We start from the raw sequence: 13,770 nt of genomic DNA, 5'->3' as shown, positions 1-13,770 counted from the left end.
TTATTTATTTATTTATTTATTTATTTATTTATTTATTTATTTATTTATTTATTTTTGAGACGGAGTCTCGCTCTGTCGCCGAGGCTGGAGTGCAGTGGCCGGATCTCAGCTCACTACAAGCTCCGCCTCCCGGGTTTACGCCATTCTCCTGCCTCAACCTCCCGAGTAGCTAGGACTACAGGCGCCCGCCACCTCGCCCGGCTAGTTTTTTGTATTTTTTTTAGTAGAGATGGGGTTTCACTGTGTTAGCCAGGATGGTCTCGATCTCCTGACTTCGTGATCCGCCCGTCTCGGCCTCCCAAAGTGCTGGGATTACAGGCTTGAGCCACCGCGCCCAGCCGGTATTTATTTTTTATAGTTATTTATGATTATGGATAATTTAGCCTTAGTTTTTAGCATTACTTTATAAACCAGATTTTTGTCTCTGATTTTTATCATTTTGCATCTTGTTTTCTAGATCTCTTGGTTGCCAGCCGTAGTGTAGATCTATCATTATTCACTCAGCTATTTCATTTTTCTTCTCCAGTGAGCTCTCCAACTTCCTAAATTCAATATATGTGATTATGCAAAAATAGTAAGCTGTAGTCTTATGGGAACAAATAAATAATTTCACCTGTGAAGTATCCAAGTAGATTCCTCTTTTCTTTACTAAAAGTAGTTGATTTCTGGACACTCACATCAGGAGATGGTTTAGAACATGATTCCATGGAGTTAGATATGATCTTTCATTTGGATTCTTTGGTGTGGCCCTAAGTGAAAGTAAAGCACCTTAACTGTAAGTTTACAGGCATCTCTTTGTTATATTTTAGAAGAGAAAATAAATCAACATTGAAGAAATATTGAAGAAATATTTCAAATTGTTTTTTGCTATTTTTGAGCTCTTCTGAGAAAAGGCAATGCTGTGTTTAGAAAACCAAAGTGTTGTCTTGTAATCAGACCATTTAGAGTCCTATTGTTGGCAGAGGGCTCAAATGCCCTGACTGGTAAATTTATAATAAATTCCCTGATAAACTGAATATCTGATCACATTTCTGCAAAAGAGGGTGTACATTGGATAGTTTATGTGAACCAATAATTATCTGAGAGGAAGCTCTTAACCTCAGTTTTAAGTTGAGAGAATGTGGTTAGATTTCTCAGTTATATCTGAATTATTGCAATGAATACACATTTTAACTTTGCATTCATTTACACTGGAATGCCAACTCTCATGAGGTTATATAAGATTCATTTGCACATTCAATAAACTTTTATTAAACATCTCCTGTTGGACATGTGCTCATCAGTGTTGTAGGTACTGGATGATATATCAGTAACAAAATAGACAAAAATCATTGCCTTCGTGAAGTTTACACATCATTGGGAGAGGATGAGGATAGACAAGAAACAAGACAAATAAGTAAAATATATAGTGTACTAGACAGCGATCAGTGCTACAGGAAAAAAGGGTGTGTGTGTCTGTGTGCGTGTGTGCACACTTATGCTGTGTATATGTAAGGGATCTATTGAAGTTTTAGATGGGATGTCCAGGAAAGGCCTCACAGGGAAGATGCATTTGAACAAGTGAAGAGTTAGTCATGCTGATACCTGAGGAGGAATGTTCCAGGCAGAAAGAACCGCAAGTGCAAAGGCCAGAAGCGGGATTTGAGGCTCTCCCAGCGCCAACCTGGAGTTAGAAGCAGAACAGGAGGACAAGACTCCTGTTACTTTTAAGCAAGCAGTTTAAGCCATACTGTAAGTTTTTTCTTATGTAGTAAATGCTTCTGTTGTTGAATTAACTGAACCTTTTAAGCTTCTGCCACATACTATTTTGTGGCTCCAGCCATAGAGAAAATCTGGCTTATAATGGGTAAGCCACAAGGTAAAGCCAGTGTGTTCAGTGACCCAAGAATCATACAATGCAGAGACACAGAAGACGACTTCCTTTCAACCAGAGTAGTAATCTAACAGATTTGATTCTGTGAGGCGAAGTCACCATTATTCGTCTTTATGGATCTTCTAATGTCAGCGTGCCCTACACACTTTCCACCTCTGTATTTCAACTTCATTAATGTTTTTCTGCTTCTGCTGAGTTATGCAGTATCTTTTTTCTTGTGCTCTCTAAATCTGTTTAGCCAGCTTCTCGGGCATAAACATTAGCTCTATATCTCCTACATAAAGCTCATCCCATAAACACCGAGCCTTCCAGCAAGTTCTAAAGGAGTCCTAGTGCAGTGACATGTAGCAATTTTTGTCTTATACTCTAAAACCATTATCCAGACCGCATGTGTATATCTGTCACTAAACATTTTAAACATTTTCCTCCCTCATCTTTTTTCCTAAGTCATTCCTTTTATGCTTTGAGCTATCCTAAGAAGGATTATGAATCTTCTTTGTTTAAAACATATCAGCACTCAAAGACAGAATGAGTTACCTCTTGAGGTTGCAAGGTCTTGCTATTGACAGCGTTCATTGGATCAAAAAGCCCAGGTGCTGGGCATACTAGTACATCCTGGCAACAAGAGGTAGGGAATGATAAAGGTGACTTGGAATCTCCCTGGAAGATTCTAGTTGTTTCTAATACATGGATATGACCGGTCCTTGAACAGAAGGGTGTGTTGTTAAGTGAGCTACAAGAGCAGGCAGGTGACGGTAGAGGACAGGAGTAAACACACAGGCTTGAATGTCTGAGAAGCAGCTGTTCTTCAGCTGAGACCTTCAGGTCTTACAGCTTGGAAAGCAGTGAGGCCCTCAGAAAAGCCAGCAAAATATTATTCTTCCCATCTTTGGACTTTAGCCAAAGGAAAAAAAAAACTAGGGGAGATGTTGAGGTACTTCAGTTTTTAGTTTTTTCCCTCCCCCACCTTTTTTTTTAAAGCAAAGCAAAGGTCCTCAATTTTTTTTTTTTTTTTTTTTTTTTTTTTTTTTTTAAAGCAAAGGTCCTCAACTTGGGTCACGCATTGGAATGATGGGTAGCTTTCAAAAACCCCCGGTGTCTGGGTCTTGGCCCAGGGATTCTACTACATGGGTCTGGGGTATGGCCTGGGATTTCTGAGCACTCCACTGGTGATGGCAATGTGTAGTGTAGGTAGAGCCCACTGTTTGGAAGGTCCCTTTCAAGGAGCAGCGCCCAATCTCTCCCCTTTCCTGGATCTTTGCAGTCTGGAATGATGGTCGTTGTTTGGGGCATCCTTCTGAGTGTTCAGCAATGATTAACTTCGTGCTGGAGACAAAATGAGAATTTGTTTAATGTATTTACTTGTGGTAGAGGGATTCCTGGATCAGATTTATCTCTCAAAAAAGGACATAGAGAGCTCTGATTACTTCTCTGGTGGAAACTACCCACCATATGAAATGACTGCTCTCCCCTGGCACCCAGCTGCAGTGTCCTTCCTCGCCCACTGACCCAGAGAACAAAAGACCAAGATACCTATGGCTTTCAGCTGTGGTCCCTGCTGTAGCTGCATGGTGCCTGGTAGGTCTCGAAGTCAAGTGTCTGTCTTAGCTTCCTTTCAGTAGTGCTATTGGATTCCAGGGCCGAATGATAATATATTAATGAAACCTCAGCCACACATTTATTTGTTCTTCACAGCTGCCAATTTTCTTGTGCTGTAAATCACAGAGAAGAAAAAGATCAACAGGCAGAGATATGATTCCTTTAGCAGCTCCCAGTGTTTGGAGGATGTGAAGTAAATAATCATAGCCTTTGTGTTAAGCATTCATTATTTTACCAGCTCTGGGTCGGCTTTGGCTTTGTATTTTGAGCCTTGCCTTGCTGACAGTGAAAGTGAGTTGGTGTCATGGCCACAGATCTTCTCCTTACTTTAAGTCTCTGCCTCTTTGTGAGGCCCTGAGTGAGGGAAGGAAATGGATGCTCATTTGGAACATTCTGGATGACACTGGATACCCTAGGTGCTCTTACATGCTTTTTTTTTTTTTTTTTGTCCTCTCAACAAATGCACACTCCATTGGGCCCTGGGTCTTGATCAAATGCGTTGGGGGTTAGAGACATGGAGTTCTTTTCTTGGATTTGCTTCTGACCTTAAGTGAAATTGTTTTTCTCAGGGGAATTGTGATGATGTATTTCCCTGGTTTCATGATAGAAATAATGGCTTTTAAAAATATGAACCTGTACGTGGTTACTTTGACTCAAGAATTTCTCTTTTTCTGTAACAATGTAAGAGGGATGGTTGCCACATTGTATGGAAAAATAGACACAGTCTTGAATGGGAAGTCTTAGGAGGTTCGAGCTGCAATTCAGCCATTTTCATAGGCATGTGTGTTTGGTTGAGTGGCTGAACCTTTCTGCCTGTGTCATTATGAGAAAGAATTGGCTAACCCTAGTGTTTGCCTTAAATGGGGTTCAGCAGCTCGAATGAAGTATCTTTACATGACAGTGCTTTGGAAGCCTTAGTACAATACAGTCTCCCCCTTATTTGTGGGTTTGCTTCCTGCAGTCAATCATGGCCCAAAATATTGAATGAAAAATTCTATGAATAAACAATTTGTAAGTTGTGAATTGTGCACCATTCTGAGAAGTGTGATGAAGTCTTGTACTGTCTACTCCACCCCACCTGGGATGTGAATCATCCCTTTTTCCAGTGTATCCACCCATTACTATGTGGGAAAAAACATAGTATACATAGGGGTCAGGAATATCCATGGCTTTCAGCATCCAATGAGGATTTTTGGATGTATCTCCCACGCATAAAGGAGGCCTACTGGGTACAATCTTAGTTGCTTTTTCTATATTTCCCTGTGGCTCTTTTCTCCCTGCGAGTATGATTACTGGTTCTTTTGATACTTTTTGTTTTCTCCATGCTTTTCCTCACATTGAAATGCTGTCCCCCTACTCTTTGCCAGATGATCAGCTCTTAGTCATGACAGTGGGTTGATCTGTGGCCACTGAAAGATAGGTTCAAGTCTTAATGCCTGGTACCTGTGTATGTGAGCTTATTTGGAAAAAAGGGTCTTTGCAGATGTAATTAAGTTAAGGACTTCAAGATAATGTAATCCTGGGTTAACCATGTGGGCCCTAAATCCAGTGATAAATGTCCTCGTAAGAAGAGAAGACACAAACAGATGGATGAGACATGCATGAGAAGACCATATAAAGACAGAGGCAGAAATTGGAGTGATGCTGCCACAAGCCAAGGAATACACGGGGCTATCATAAGCTGGAAGAGGCAAGGAAGGTTCCTCCCATAGAGCTTTCAGAGGGAGTGTAGTCCTGCCAACACCTAGATTTCATACTTTTGGCCTCCAGATGTGTGAGAAAATAAGTACATTTCTATTGTTTTAAGATACCAAGTTTGTAGTAATTTGTTATATTGGTCACAGGAAACTTTATTTTATTTTATTATTATTTTTTAGAGACAGGGCTTCACTCTGTGGCCCAGGATGGAGTGAAGTGGCATGATCATAGCTTACTACTGCCTCAAACTCTTGGGCTCACGGGATCCTTCCACCTCAGACTCCCAAGTAGCTAGGACTACAGGTGTGTGCCACCATGCCCAGCTAATTTTGTAAATTTTTGTAGAGACAGGGTCTCACTATATTGCCTAGGCTGATCTCAAACTCCTGGGCTCAAGCGATCCTCCCAGTTTGGTCTCCCAAAGTGCTGGGATTACAGACACATGAGCCCTGGCACCTGGCCAAGTCACAGGAAACTAATATACTCATCTTTTAAGGCTTGACTCAGGTTTCTTCTGCTCCTGGAAGTGTCCCCCGATTCCCATAGGCTGGACAAGGTGCGCCTCCTCTGTGTGCATATATTACCCCTCACACCTGTCACTCTATTTGTTCCTGCTTCTGTAATTATCCAGGGATGTGTTGGCCTTCTCCATGACACTGAGGGCTCTGTGACAGTGGGTGGCATTCCTCTTTAATACTTCTGGCACAGCAGACGCTCAATACATTTTTTTTTTTTAAATACAAAATGAGTTTTGTTCCCAAACTATCTCTCAACTTTGTTAACTACCCGCAGCACATTATCCTACGCACTCAGTACCTGCAGTGGGGCCCAGTGTGCCTGATGTTTCATCTGCAGACACACTTCCTCTTTTGGCACACGCTGCCAGATTAATATTGTTTCTGGAGTTGCTACACAAGGACTTGTTCACTCGAAGACTCTCTTAGCAGCTCCATACCTCTTGCTTTCAAGTCCCTCCACTCTCCAAAGTTCTTTATCTGCCACTACCGTACTCTATGGACTCTAGGAAAACTCATGTGTTCTTTGCATTTACCGAACATTCTTAATTCATGTAAATCCTTTGCTAGAACTGTGGTTGGCAGGAAAGCTCTTCTTTCCATCACTGTTGAAATTTCAGTTACATTGAGAGCTCCGATCAATTCCCACCTCTTTTTTGGGGCCTTCTCAGTCACTCAGGCAATAATGCTGTGTTCCTTATCAGAAACTCCATTGTATTGGTTGTCTGTGCTTTTGTAGGCATCTTTGTAGACCAGGGTAGAATATTTGGGGACATGTCTTTTCTAGCATGACAGGAGTCAACTCCTCATGATGTTAGAGCCAACTCTTTCTCATCCTTGCATCTCCTTCTGGACCTAGAGGTCTCCAGGGAAGTGGAGTGCCTCGTTAATTGGGCTTGTTAAAGATATTAATGCCTGTGATAGTGATACAGGGAAATTCAATAACCTATCCTGGTGTAGATTTTTGAAATTTTTCCTTAGGGCATTTATAATTGCTTCGTTCTTACAGGATTTTGTGAAAATGAATGCATTGTTGGAAAGCTACCCATTATGCAGAGTTGACATATAATGACCTCTTAGAAACAGATTTGCCAATGGAAGAACAGCCTTAAATTTTTGGTGAAGAATGTGAGAATTGTTCTTGTCAAGGAGTACCCCTTTCCTCCCTTTGGGTGGGTTGTTCTTCAGCAAGTGGTTGAAGAATTTAGGGAAAGGTATTGGAAACAGAGAGAGGTAGGCGCACTGGAAGAGCAGAAGAGCTGTGAAAGGAGGCTGGGGCCATTGGTTTCAAGGAGAACAAGTGGCTGAAAAGCTGTGCTAAGCAGGGCTTCGAGAGAATCTATATCCCATGATCACCTCAAAATTCTGTGAGTCATCAGCTGGACAGGTCATAGCTCTGATATCCAAACCCCTTGAAATTCGTTGTGATCTTAAAGTCATTGTAACGACAAATCATGGCTGAGGTAATTATTGAGGTTCCCCCTAACTATACAGTGGGATTGGAAATAGGCAGGAAATGTATCTCACAATAATTCTCAACTCCAGAAATTTCCATAGCATTCTTTTCTCCTCAGTGAAAAAAGTAGTTTTATTTTAATAGCATATTTTTGTTCTAATTTACTTATGTAGGTTTAGAAAACTTAGTTTCCAAAAACTTTCCCTGGCCTTTTATCTGTTAAAAGCAACAAATAGCATAAGCATAGCGGGAAGGGCTTTGGAGTCCTGAGTTTGAATCCTGCTTCAGTTATTTGCTAGCTATGTAACCTCGAGCAATTTACTTGATTTCTCTCTAAGCATCGGATTCCATATCACTGAAATGGAAATGATAATAATACTTATAAGGCTCCTGAGGATTGAATGCAGTCACATGAAGAGTAGCTGGCAGAGAATTAGTTCTTAATAAATAGTAATCCTTATTATTATAGGATTTGTGGAGGAGGGAAGACCGAGATGGTACAATGAGCTTGAGCTTAATTACTTACAAGTAATTGAGAGACAGTGAAATTATAGAAACAACTGTGGCTTGATCAAAGGGTATATTCTAATTCAATGTGTTTCTTAAGGAAATCATTTGTATTACTTAATTCTTTGCAGAATAATGGGACCACTGAGCATCAGGTGGAATCTTTCATAAGGAAAAAACTGGAGTCACTGTTAAAAGAATCTCAAATTCGAGATAAAGAAGATCCTGATAGTTTCACAGTGAGGGCACTATTGAAGGCCACGCATGAAGGCTTAAATGCACACCTGAAGCAGGTATCTGATTCCCTCTTGTACTTATCCTTCAACAGGAAAAAGAAAGCATCTCATACTTTGTTTCTAATCATTTGTGAAATGCTCCTCCAACTTTTTCTATTTCTGTCCTCATTTTGCTTGAGAAATGAACATCTCCTATTGCAAAATGATATGAGAAATAGTTAAAAGTGGATTGGGTGGAGGTAGAAATGACTCAAATACTGCTCCACTTGGACCCTCAGGACAAAGCCGAGTGTTTTCAGAATCATCTTCCCAATGCATTCTCAGGTGAGGGAAGAAGTTCCAGGCACCTGTGTCCCTTGCCCTCCCACCTCTCCACATTCATTAGATGTCTGCCTTCCCTGCTACCACCATCTGTCTTCCAGGGCTGACGGCTCCTCAGGCAGAAGGAAGATCATATGGGGGTGATCGCCCTTGGATCCTAAGTGATCACTCTGCATTGATGGTTGCCCTCTGGACCCTACACGAGTCTAGCCATCCAACTGCTAGGCTGTTCCTCAGGCCCATTTAGTTTCTAAACATAGAAATCCTAATTCAAAATGGCTTCAATGATGAAGAAGATGTTGGGTTTGGTAAGCAGAAAATTTATTTGCAGAATGGCCTATGGGGTGGGTTTAATCCAGAGGCTCAGTGGTATCATTGTAGACCTATCTTTTTGCTCTACCTATCATGCTATCAGTGTCATCTCAAGTCTGGTTCTCCTGTTCATCAACTGTCCATGATGGTTGCGAGATGACTGCCAACAGGCCCATGAGCTACGTGTTTCTTGGTCCATATCCAGAGAGATTGAGACAGCATATTCACCCTAACTAACAGAGAGTTGCCTAGTTCATGTGCCTACCCCTAAACTAATCACAGTGGCCATGGGTAAGTGTCCTTCCTGAAACAGTACTTGGCCAGAGTATAGGATCATAATAGCTTGCTAATGCCAGTGAGAACTTACCTCTGAAGCTCTTATAAAGGTTAGCTCCTCTCAAACTGCATGTTAGAGGGGCAGATGGAATATTGGGGAGACAACCAAAAGGTCAATTACAGCATTACTGCCCTTATAATTTATCATATAATTCTGGATTTTCTTAATAATTTCTATAAATAGTAACAATCTTCTCACTCTCCTCGCCTCCAGCCATTTATTTTCAACACCAGAAGTACCTGTAAGATCAGACTTGTTTAGCCTATCTTGATTCTGCTTCTTGTCCTTAGTGAACTCTCATTGGCTTATCTGGGCCAGTTACTTCCTTTATGCATTTGGAGAAGTCTTTGCCCATCCTAGATTATTCTAATTGGAAATGCAAACCATAAGGCTTGGATATTTTGGAAGAAACAAATTAAGCCCCTCTCTCTTTTGCTATTCATTAAAGAGATCCCAATGACAATTTCTCCATCAGGTAAAATGGTAAGAGAACCGAAAATTTTAGAGAGGTAGTATAGCAAAACTCATCTCCTTTTTACTTATTTTTGAGGTTTTTTAACACTGCTATGTTTTTAAAATATGGTTTTGGTTCACTGGGCAAGCAAAGGCAAGTTACTGTTGAGACGAGTCCATCTGTACCAGATACATATGTTGGTTTAAATCCAAAGCTGAGAATGTGCTGAGTGTGGCTCTGGGCAGCACGTCACTCCAGCTTCTACTTTTCTGGACCGTCAATCAACAGTGCAGGATTGGTTTCTACTTGTGCTGTCTTTTTCCTGCGGAACCCTGAAGAAAAGTAAAAATGAAATTCACCTTCAGGCTGGAAGAACTTAGTAGTCACAGGAAATGGCTCTTAAGAGTTCTGGAATCTGCTGCTTTCTTTATATCTGAACTACTGCTGCCTGGATAACCTTAACAAGTTCCTAAGCTCTCAGCTGCCCTGCTTAATGTCTCATTCACACCATGCCATAGTGATAGTTCAGAAATGTGCCTCTGGTCATGTCATTCTCCTGTTTTCAACCATCTCAGGGATCCTCATAGTTTGGAGGATAAAGCTCGGATTCAGAGATAATAGCCCATAAGATCCTTCCTTCCTGTTCTGGCTCCTAGCAGTGACACCCACAGAGTGTGCATGTGTATAACTCCACACGTGCATACCTCCACTTTCCACATTTCCTGGTACCATGCTCTTACCACATGGCTTTCATGTTGGCTGTTTTCTTGGCCATAGTACACTTGCTCTTCCCCATTTTACATAGATAACTTGTACTCATCTTTAGACTTCAGCTTTTGTGTCATGTCCCCTTGGAAGTTCTTAATCCTCAAATACAGAAGATGATCTCTCTCTGCCATCCCACAGTGCCCTAAGTTTCCCCATTATAGTCTTATGACAGTGTATTGTAATCGTTTGTCTCTACTATTAGACTGCAAGCCCAATAGGGGCAGAGTCTGCATCTCTTTTGTTTGCTCTTGTCCTTATATACATGCCAAGTTCCTAGGACAATGTCTTACTCATTAAATCAGTGAAAGATGTGCCGATGCTCAGGGAGAGGTCCCAGTTGGTGATAGGTATTTGTAGATATCTATTTCCTACATAAAGAGCATGCTAATGGGATAGAAAATGTTGGGGAAGTGGAAGGAAGCCAGAGAGAGGACTTGTAACTAGACAGAATCCTGTTTTATCACCAATGAGCTTTTTAACTTTGGGAATATAATCTAACTTGTCTGTATTTCTGCTTTCCTTTTCTGTAAAGTTGGGATTTTAATCATACCTATTTCCAGGGTTGGTTACATATATTCTTATAGTAAATGAGAATATATGTAATGTAATTAACATTATCCTTAGGGTATAGTAGGTGCCTACTAAATAGTGTGACCATATACCTCAATTTGCCTGTGACAGCCATGCTTTATACCTGTTGTCCCAGCATAATTATTAAAAGCATCCCATTTTATTCTTAAAAGGTCCTGTTTTGGACAATAAATGGCATGGTCCCCCTACCAATAGATGGGTTACTAGAAATAGAAAGGAACTCACAGATTAATTGGTTCATTTCATAGATTTGAAAAAAACAGACCAAAAGAAGAGGCTTTCTAAAGGACATGTAGCTATTTGGTGGCAGAACTGGGTCTTCTAACTTGGAGAGCAGTACTACATCTATGACCACATCTGGCTGCCTTCTTAGTTCCACAGTTTTGGCCGGGCACAGTGGCTCAAGCCTGTAATCCCAGCACTTTGGGAGGCCAAGACGGGGGGATCACGAGGTCAGGAGATCGAGACCATCCTGGCTGACATGGTGAAACTCCATCTCTACTTAAAAAAAAAATACAAAAAACTAGCCGGGCGTGGTGGCAGGCGCCTGTAGTCCCAGCTACTCGGGAGGCTGAGCCAGGAGAATGGCATAAACCTGGGAGGCGGAGCTTGCAGTGAGCTGAGATCCGGCCACTGCACTCTAGCCTGGGCGACAGAGCGAGACTCCGTCTCAAAAAAAAATAAAAATAAAAAAAAATAATTACACAGTTTTTGAGCAGTTAATGATCTGCATTGATAGATCTCCAAAAGCAATAAACATACATGAATCAGTTAACAGTTACCTAATATCAATCACCTTGTAAATCCCTCACCATTACTCCTCCAGCATTTTTTGAACTGCTGTTTCCCCAACCAGTTCTTGGACTTCACCCAACCTCTTCCCACCTCTACTTGCATCTTTGATTAGCATCTATGGGCATATACAGATGCCCTTCCCAACCTTTTGGCTTTAACTGTTTTTGCTCACCCACATTTGTTCCATTTATGTGATCACCTGTTTCTCTGTTTAGCTGGAGTCCTAGTGAGGTGGGGCCTACTGGTCTCTCCTTATACCATGTTATTAGTATTGAACCATCTAACATATTTTTAGGGATGACAAATGAATAAGAGTTTAAACCATCTTAGCAGGTGGCCTTTTGTTCCCTAATGAGACATAGGCTCCAGGAAAGAGAGTTGGCCCAGTATCTCTAACTGGAAAATTAACCTATGTGAGGAAAAATTCAGAGGCTACAATATCTCTTTCCAGTGCTCATAACAGAGAGAATTATTTCAGTGAACAGATACACTTTGCTTGGTTTACTTTAAACAAACAAAAACAATCTTATTATCTCAAAGATATCCTTGGATTTTATTTATTTATAATGTTTTAAAATCCCACATAGCACTGTTTAGTCAATGTGATCCACTTTCTTTATTCAATAGAATTGGCTGCTAATGACTTTTGGTCATTTTCCAAAACTGAATCCCCACTTAACTGAAAATGACTTAACCCCACTCAGAACATTTAAAAGAACACATCCTGTGCTGTGGAGAGCCTGGTGAACAGGCGCCATGAGGGCCAGCACACCTGCACACTGCTGAGAGCCCTTGACCTCAGCTTTGGGAAGGTACAGGCAGCTGCTGTGTCCTGGCTGGCATCCATCTCTCCGTGCCAATATTTCCCTTTCCAAGGCAGGCAGAGCCACCTTTGTGGTACTGGAGTGTGGAGCAGGAGGAAATGAGTGGAGTCTGCTTGTTTCTCACCTAGAGGCAAACAGAAGAGAAGAGAGGGCCCCCTTGCCATTCCACCAGAACTAAGGAAAAAGACAAAAGCAAAGAAGATAAATAGTTATATTATGCCTTTGTTTACTCAGAGTCCAGATGTAAAGGAAAGTGGAAAGAAATCACATGGACGATCGCTCATGACCAACTTCGGAAAACATAAGGTATGAATTAAGAGTAATAAATATGCATAATTCAGTTAATTTAAACATTCTGGAAGGTAACAGGAGAATATCATCATGACCTTGGAATAACTGAAGATTTCTTAAACAGGACATCAGCAAAGGGAAAGACTGATATTTAAACTACTTTAAAAGTTAAGAACTTCTACACATCAACAGTACAGTATCAAAAAGCAAGTTGCATATTGGGAAAGAATATTTTGAATACATATATTCAATAATATATCCAAAAAATGTATTTAACATCTTAAATACACATATCCAATACATAATGAATATGTGTTACTAAAACTGGGGTGTGTATTTTATATTCTATCCTGAATATATAAATAGCTTCTATAAATAAATAAAAAGATAGGCACCCTAATTTCTAAAAGATGGGCAAAACCCTTAAACAGGCACTTCACAAAAGAAGATATCCAAATTGCTAATAAAGAAAAGGGATTCACCCATCAGTCATCTGGGAAACACAATTTAAATGACTATGTGATTCCATATACACCCACCACGATAGATAATATTAAAAGATGGCAAGAACCAAATGTTAGTGAGGACAAAGAACTTGAATTCTCATACACTGCTTATGGTTGTGCACATTTGTGCAACTACTTTGGCCCACTATTTCACAGTATCTGACTACATACTATGACTTAGCAGTTCTATCGTTAGGTATATGTCAAAAGACAGAAATAGGCCAGGTGCGGTGGCTCATACCTGTAATCCCAGCACTTTGGGAGGCCAAGGTGGGTGGCTTACCTGAGGTCAGGTGTTCAAAACCAGCTTGGCCAACATGGCTAAACCCCGTCTCTACTAAAAGTACAAAAATTAGCCAGGTGTGGTGGTGTGTGCCTGTAATCTCAGCTACTCGGGAGGCTAAAGCACCAGAATTGCTTGAACCCAAGAGGCAGAGGTTGCAGTGAGGTGAGATTGCGCCACTGCACTCCAGCCTGGGCAACAAGAGTGAAACTCCATCTACAAAAGAAAAAAAAAAGACAGAAATAACAATATTTATATTGAGATTGGTAATAGTACAAAGAGGAAACAGTACAAATGTCCATTGATAATAGAATGAATAAAAATTGTAGTGTATTCACATAAGAGAATAGTTAAAACTAAGAAAATGACAAAATTACAACTATATGCAATAATATGGTGATCTT

The 13,770-nt window shown here is 40.7% G+C and overlaps 1 protein-coding gene across 6 annotated transcripts in view; it reads left to right on the top strand.

Moving 5' to 3' along the window:
- Positions 1–13,770, top strand: part of PLCH1 (phospholipase C eta 1) — a 281,678-nt gene that overhangs the window by 244,706 nt on the left and 23,202 nt on the right. For all 6 annotated transcript variants that reach the window (XM_023192289.2, XM_023192290.2, XM_023192287.2 and 3 more), the window contains 2 exons: positions 7,780–7,941; positions 12,521–12,592. In XM_023192289.2, the coding sequence (XP_023048057.1) occupies positions 7,780–7,941; positions 12,521–12,592 (234 nt within the window). The remainder of the gene's footprint in view (positions 1–7,779; positions 7,942–12,520; positions 12,593–13,770) is intronic.

This window comes from Piliocolobus tephrosceles, chromosome 2 (genome assembly GCF_002776525.5).
Source record: "Piliocolobus tephrosceles isolate RC106 chromosome 2, ASM277652v3, whole genome shotgun sequence".
Taxonomy (NCBI): Eukaryota; Metazoa; Chordata; class Mammalia; order Primates; family Cercopithecidae; genus Piliocolobus; species Piliocolobus tephrosceles.
Note: the sequence above shows the minus strand (reverse complement) of the source record. Positions and strands in the feature narration are given on the sequence as shown.